The 7,990-nt window shown below is 33.1% G+C and overlaps 1 protein-coding gene across 1 annotated transcript in view; it reads right to left on the bottom strand.

Annotated features, from left to right (window-relative positions):
* The window catches only part of LOC109053412 (integrin alpha-11-like), a 35,414-nt gene continuing 27,424 nt past the window's right edge, over nt 1–7,990 (bottom strand). Inside the window, exons 22-31 of the mRNA XM_042715884.1 lie at nt 7,659–7,757; nt 7,363–7,439; nt 7,119–7,202; nt 6,147–6,237; nt 5,909–6,022; nt 4,529–4,612; nt 4,174–4,284; nt 2,779–2,874; nt 2,352–2,465; nt 1–1,243 (exon numbers count right to left, since the gene is read on the bottom strand). Of these exons, the coding sequence (XP_042571818.1) occupies nt 1,169–1,243; nt 2,352–2,465; nt 2,779–2,874; nt 4,174–4,284; nt 4,529–4,612; nt 5,909–6,022; nt 6,147–6,237; nt 7,119–7,202; nt 7,363–7,439; nt 7,659–7,757 (945 nt within the window). The 3' untranslated portion in view covers nt 1–1,168. The remainder of the gene's footprint in view (nt 1,244–2,351; nt 2,466–2,778; nt 2,875–4,173; nt 4,285–4,528; nt 4,613–5,908; nt 6,023–6,146; nt 6,238–7,118; nt 7,203–7,362; nt 7,440–7,658; nt 7,758–7,990) is intronic.

The following is a 7,990-nucleotide window of genomic DNA, read 5'->3' as shown; positions in this document are numbered from 1 at the left end:
TCAAGGTGATTTTAATTTATTCAGTGGATCAATAAAAATAGGAACATTCAGCTGTCATCTTTACATGCAATAACTGACAACGATTAAAACAAGTGACCGCAGGATCACCACGTTGTCTTAAACTGAAAGCTGTGAAGCCATGTCAGAAGAAAATTACTGTCAGAATACATTTTTGATTGAGTGACTTTGTTCAGAACAGAACCACCAAACTACTGATTGTCGCTGCAGTATGTAGTGTGTTTACTGTGCACAGTATGCTTCTTTTTCTTTGCATTGCATGACCACCTACTGTACATTCATCACAATGAACACACTGCACAGGATGATGCATCCCTCAGTGTAAGCCTTCACTTTTCCAGTGTGACTAGTTAGAAATTTTTAACATCTTTCCTGACTCATAATTCGATCAGACTGACATCTGTATAAAAACTTTGATTTTAAATGCAAGTAACCTTAATAATTTAAATAATATCACACTACAGAAATTAAGCGAAGTGATTTAAATGGACTGCATAAAAAGCAAAAAAAAAAAAAAATTAGAAACTTTTGTATTGATAGTAAATTTAAAGTCAAAGAAAAAAAAAAAAATGAAGGGATAAAATGTAAAATGTGCATGTTTCTGCATACAAATAACATTTCATCAATGTTATTATTTCAACTACCCTGAAGCCCTTTCACCAATTTCAAATGATTAAAAACACCGATTCTGTCTCACATACATGAATCCTGAACAGATGTTTCAACAAAATGCATTAAGGTGCATAATAATTTTATGATTAAACATTTTATCAGTTTTACACTGTATTGCTGAACTTCTTTAATATTTACAGATTTCAAGTTCACAACTGTTGTGCAAGTGCATCAGCTTCAATTTACGCTGCAGCAAAAAAAGTCTCACGATCCTGTTCCGCAATCTGAGGTTTGTTTCATGAGACACAAACATTTAATCAGCACCAAAACCTCTCAGAATGGTTCAGACCAAAGTCTCGTAGTACTTCATTCCACCTCTTTTCAAAGTCTCAAACAAGGTGAAATCTCTTATAAACGTCACATCTTCTGTCTTAATTGGCAGCGGCCGGGGAAGCGAGCTGATTGGTTCTGCATCGGACTGCAGCTGATTGGCTGACAGAGAGTCCCTGAGTGATTGGTTGAGGAGGTTGCCGTGGCATTACCGATCCTCTGCTGTCTTCTCATTGGTCGGCTGCTCTTCCCTCTTTCTCTTCTGCCTGTGGAAGAATCCCAGCTGCGGATGAAAGAGAGACAGTGGAAGAGTCCTGGGAGATCTGACCTTAAACAAACCCTGAAATAAGTGTTTGTTATGTAAATGTGTGTTCTGATATTTAAATTTAGCTCTACTTAATCTAGAGTAACAGAGAGCGGCGAGCGTATGGACAGAATTTAAGCCTGGCTCTGGATAAAAGGGATTTAAAAGGCATGTTTAAAAATCAGTGTTCTTTTAATATTATTTATTCTATTATAGCATTTATTTATATTTTGAATTAGATTTTATTTTAATATTTTCAGTTTTAGTATTTCTATTTATTTTTATTTAAGTTTTAGTAATTTTAGTACTTCGACTTATGTTATTTCAGGTATTTGTCAAAGCAACATTTGTAATTTTGGTTTACGTTTTAGTAATTCTATTATAATTCTATATTTTGGCATTTTTATTTTTAGTGTTTTAGTAATTTTAGTATTTCAACTAGACAACATTTTAATTTTTTTAAAGTTTGTTTTTGGTTACACTTTACATAAGGTTCATTAGTTTACATGAACTAAGAATGAACTCAGCATTTATTAATATTAGTTAATGGTAATTTCAACATTTAATGCATTATGAAAATCAAAAGTTGTGCTTCTTAACATTATTTTTATTACCTAACATTAACAAAGATTAATAAATACTGTAATAAATGCACTGTTCATGATAGTTAATACATTAACTAATGAAACCTTATTGTAAAGTGTTATCAAGCTTTTATACAAGGAGTATTTATTTTTATTTCAGCTTTACTTCAATTACAGAAAACAGTGTTTAAGTATTTTAACTGATACTAAGTGTTTTAGTATTAGTTACCAATAACAACATTGCCAAATATGATCATATTAGCTTATAAACTATTAGAATATTACCTAAAGTGTGTAATTTTTTTGGACATGTTAATATGCAGATAAATTATATTTTGATATAGATTCGACCTGAATTAAACCAGAATTAGTCCAGAATTAAGCTCGATTTTCTTCTTTGACACCCCAATGAAGTGTTTTTACAAATGCAGTACAGTAATACGTCTATACTAACACATATGTTCATATTGGCTTGGTAACTGTTAATAAACACCGTCCCAGACCTTCCAGAGCGCCAGAACCAGCAGGGCCAGAAGCTGTAGTCCTCCCAGCGTGCTCCCGACAATCACCCAGACGGGAATCCGGTAATCCTCCTCCTTCCTAATCTCCAGGATTATCTACAGAAGCACAATCCAAAACCTTAAAGGCCAATTCTTGGAAGAATCAGATGTACAAGATCAGGCCGGATGTTAGATGTGTGTGTAATTAAGTTAAAGTGGACTAACACTGTATTTCTGCACCAGTTATCTTGTATAAAGCCTGACAGATGTTATCCAGAAGGGGGCAGTGCATCACCTGAGTCATTTCGTGTACTTCGAAACACTTAATTTCTGTAAGCGACTGGTCTTTCTTTCTCCTCACAACCGTATGTGTTACACCAGCGTCCAGCAAACTTAATAAAGGAGCTGAGATGCATCACTTCATACTCACATGCCTCATGGGTCGCTCCTCGTGGAGGAACATCGGACTCGAGGGGCTCAGCTCCACTGCAGCCGTCATTACCAGATCCAAGCGCTTCAGTTTCACCTGAGGAGTGAGACCAGGATGTGTTTACTTAATCTCTGCAGAAAACACACCCCTTCCATATGTCCTGCACCAGCTTTCCATTTCAATCAGCTCAAGAGCTTGATTTGGGAAAACTAAGAGGAAAAGTTGTTGTGCTGTATATATATATTCACCCCCTTTATATAATGTGTAACAGAAAAATAACATGTAATAATAATAATTTATTATTATTAATACTAATAAAAACAAATTCTATAATTAAAAATTAAAAATAATATTATAAATATATACACATATATATATATATAGATATATATCGAAAATACAATAAAATACAATAAAAATTGCATACATATTTCCTTTTTCACTTTAATATTTATCATATATGTTGAGGTGTAAAAGTTCTGTATGGTTCTGTATTTTATTTTATATTTTTTACATTGGATAATATAATAAAATAATTAATAAATTAATAAAAATATCATGTTTATACAATTTGTCATGTAAAATAATGATGACTTTGAACAAATGCCTGATATGGGAAATTATTATTATAATTATTATAACAGATACTGTAAATAATAAATATATAAAAAACTGATAAATATAACTAATTTATTTTCTAGTTAATTTATTATTATTTTATTTGCTAAATGATTAAATGTAAAAATTATTTTATTTATCTTAGTGTATAAATTGTGTGTGTGTGTGTGTATATATATATATATATATATATTAGGGCTGTCAAACAATTAATCACGATTAATCGCATCCAAAATAAAAGTTTTTGTTTACATAATATATGTATGTGTGCTGTGTATATTTCTGATGTATATATAAATACACACACATGCATGTATATATTTAAAAAAATATGTTTTGTTGATACAGTATATAAAATATTAATATTTATATATAATATAAATTACAGTATATATGAATATATATATATATATATATGAATATAAATATAATACAGTATATATGAATATATATATATATATATGAATATAAATATACTTACATGTAAATATTTAATAAATATATACATGTATGTTTTTTCATAAATATACACAGTACACACACATATATTATCTAAACAAAAACTTTTATTTTGGATGCGATTAATCACGATTAATCGTTTGACAGTACTCATATATTTTTATATATTACATCTTACAATAAGAGATACTGTGCTGTATTTTAAAACTGATCAGGGTTTAGCTTTCCAGTAGATGCCATACACTATTTATCTGAACAACTGATCCTCTGTTAGCTGGATTTCCAGCAGGGTTCACAGAGAGCGTCTGAGGTACTCACGGCAAATAAAGCATGTAGATTTAGCCATCCTGTGGCGGTGATGCTAACGTCTGCTTGGGGAGGCAGGCTGATTCTACAGTGCGCAAATAACGTGTCACCGGTGGACGAGTTCTGTGAACAACATGAAATGGCTTTTTAATCAGTCGGAAACTGAATGTTCCAGAGAGGAAACCAGAGCACATATAGATTCCAAACATATGGTCGTGTTATCTTTAGCCAACAGGATCAAGCAGGTTGGGTGGTTTGTCTTCATCAAGCTTGTCACTTTAACCGTGTGTTGCTTTGTTTCCCAGCAGATGGGTGCAATTTGTGTATCTCAAAACTTTTGAAGAAGTGATAAACGAGCGAAGGTTACCGTGAGCGTGTTGAGGGAGAGATCTTCCTGCGAGGACGAGTCGGCGGTAATGACTCGTGGAACACTGCAGCGCGAGCCAGCCATCTGAGACCAATAAACAGAGCTCTTAAAGGGACAGTGCAGCCAAAAATTAAAATGTGTTGTTAATTTACTCACCCTCAGTCCATCCAACAGTAAGGAAGATTTTTAGCTGAAACCGTGATCCTTGGCGATTGATAAATGCAGAGAGTGAATAAAGGCATAGCAGGCAACACGATATTAACACCCGTGACTCCTGATGATATACTGAGGTCTTATGAAGAGAAACGATCAGTCTGTGCAGCATTATTACCTGTAATCCAGAGCCTCAGGCAAACGGGGAAATCAGATTCGGTTCTTTCAGACAGTTCAGTCTGGTTCAGTTCACTAACATATACACAATTATATTATCAAAGCACCAAATAATGACGTGAAACGCGGATGTTTTACAAATTTAAACCATATAAAGTGAATAATCTTGTCTTTTTGCATGAACAAAGAGAAACCATAAAAATGTTCAGTTCACACGTGTGCATACAATCACTGAAGTGTTCGGTTCACACGTGTGCATATAAGCGGCTCACTGGTCTTCGGTTCGAGTTGAACTGTTTGCGCAGTTCAGTGACTGAATGATTCATTCATCACAGAATCAGATACGCCTCTATTTTGGCTCATTTCGAGTCGCAGTGACTGTCTGAGAGTGAGTTGTGATTGAGGAACTTGTAGATCTGTGCTGCTCGAACTGTTTCAAATGCTAGCGAACACTTCACTAAAAAGAATCAGTTCAAAAGAATGAATCGTTCGTTCACGCCGGACTGTTTGTCTGAGGCTCTTGATTACAGATAATAATGTTAATATACATAACGGTCAGTTTCTTGCACAGACTGATCGTTTCACTTCATAAGACCTCGATATATCGTCAGGAGCCACGGGGATTCATTCTGTGTTCCTCGATATGCTATTTTTATTCTCAAAAACAGACAGCTGATAAAAATCTTCTTTACTGTTCTACAGAAAAAAAAGTTGGATGGCATGAGGGAGAGTAAATTAATAGCAAATGTTCATTTTTGGCTGAACTGTCCCTTTAAACACACGCCACAAGTCATTCATGATAATAAAGCAGATGAGGATTTACACAAGATCAGCACTCACTAAAACACAACTCCTGACTGAACTCAGGCTGTGCCAGCTCAAATAAACGATCACTTGTATTATGAAGCAGGCAAAATAACAAGCTCTGGAGGCAGTTAAAGGATTTGTTTACAGCAATAATCACACAATCTTCACTTTCAGACGAACTGTTTCTTTGTAGTTTGGGGCTGAAATATATGCTGATTGAAAAATCTGTAAACATAAATGCACCTGATCGATATCCAAGTCTGAGAGGCGCAGGAGAGCGTTGGCGTTTCTGGTCACAGCGAAGATGTTTAACGTGAAGAGAAGCTCAGATACGGGAAACGTGCCGAGGTTTTGGATCTGCAGAACAAATAGTTTCAGGAGAAACATCTTAATATGTATTCTGTTCAAATGCACGGCGTATGTGCTCTGATTGGCTCTGAAGAATATTATTTAAACCCTGGTTAGTAAACGAGGAGCCCACCTGATAAGAGAGGTTGAAGGGCGGTCCGGTCCCAGCAGGGAGGCTCTGGTCAAGCTCAGGTTTGATCTCAAAACGGGACGGGCTGGAATCTCTGGAAGAATGACTCAGTATGAATGAATCAGTATTAAATTAATTAGCTTTAAGATATTTCTGCGTGAATCTCACAAAACCTGTCAAGAACATGTCTGTGTCATATTTCACGTTCAAACTCAGAAGAAGAAAAAAGAAGGTTATTTATTTATTTATTTTTATTTTTTTATTTTTTTTTACATCAAACTCGTAGAGGATTCCTCATTTTTTCCTGTTTTTGGACCATAAAGATTTTTTTTATTAAAACTTTTAATAGACTGAAGTTAGTGTTATTTTAGTAACATTGAGATACTGTTATAGTTTTTAATAAAATTTTGATTTAGTTTTTATACTTTCTGTTTTCATTTTCATTTAAATAAATTAATTTGAATTTTTAAAATTTAATAAATCAATTTAAAAAAAAATAAATATATATAAACAAATTATAAAAACAAATAAATAAATATATTTATTTATTTTATTATTATTAATTATTTTAATTAATTAATTAAATAATATTTTTATTAATAATATTTATATTATTTATTTTTATAAAGATTTTTATTCTTATTCTTTTTTATTCTTTTTATCAAGATTTGTATTCTTGAATCTTGAATATATATAATTATTTTAATTAATTAATTAATTATAATTTTTATTATTTAATTTTAATTAATTATTTTATTTTATATAAATTAAGTTTATTTATTTCAAGTAAGTTTTTTATGGCTTTACTTATAGTTAACTATAATAACGCAGGTTTAAATAATTTTTTCCACATTAAAATAATGATGATAATTATATATTATAATTAATATAATACAATACACACAGTATAATATAACATAATATAAACACTTGATTTTTGGACATTTCTTTGTGAGCTTCATGCTACTGTGTTACCTTGTGAAGAGAATATCCGCCTCATATTTCAGATTATGATAAATCTCATTGATGTTGTCCTCTGGAGACATTTCTTCACCGTCACTGCGATGAAAACTAAATAGATTAATCTCACAAAACAATCAAACAGAAGTGACTAAATAATCATTCTAAATAAACAACCTACATTCATTTTATACATCAATAAAAAAAATAAAAATATCCTGAGATGAGATTCTCATCAGTTCAAAGGTCACAACCTCACCTGGAGACCTTGAGCGTGATCTGGACGTAGTTCAAGAAGACAGATCTGCTGAACTCAAACTCCAGACGGAAATACACCTGGAGAAACCAAACCAAGCGAAACGTTCAACCAAAGACGACAGAGAAGCCGAGCGAAACACAACACACAACTAAAGGACACACTGTTCTTCTATCAGTGGTAAAGAACCAAAACATGCTTCTGGAAGTGAAATAACTTCGCTTCGGTAAATATCATCATGTCATATGCATGTTAATTGAGTATCACGGTGTATAACACTATCATCAGTCAGTCTTCACCTGCGCGTGTGACCTCAGGAACGGCGCGCTGACGTTGCAGGTTCGGTAGAGACTCGTATCATCAGAGTTCAGGCACTCGATGGAAATGTCTGAAGGTGCCTGAAGAAAAACACACTTTCAGTTTCAAACCAATGCATTTCTGCTGAGAAAACCCTCAAATGAAGATCATTCGAGACGTCATCGAGTAAACCACTGAATGGACCAAAACTTATTTTAGTAGTAAATATGTTGACTTCAGAAGTGTTTTATTTGCATAAGATTGAACATCAGTCTATCACATCATCTATACAGTCCACATGAACTCGTTTAATAATTCAGTTTATCAGTCTGTC

The sequence above is a fragment of the Cyprinus carpio genome, chromosome A25, assembly GCF_018340385.1.
Source record: "Cyprinus carpio isolate SPL01 chromosome A25, ASM1834038v1, whole genome shotgun sequence".
In the NCBI taxonomy this organism is placed as follows: domain Eukaryota; kingdom Metazoa; phylum Chordata; class Actinopteri; order Cypriniformes; family Cyprinidae; genus Cyprinus; species Cyprinus carpio.
Note: the sequence above shows the minus strand (reverse complement) of the source record. Positions and strands in the feature narration are given on the sequence as shown.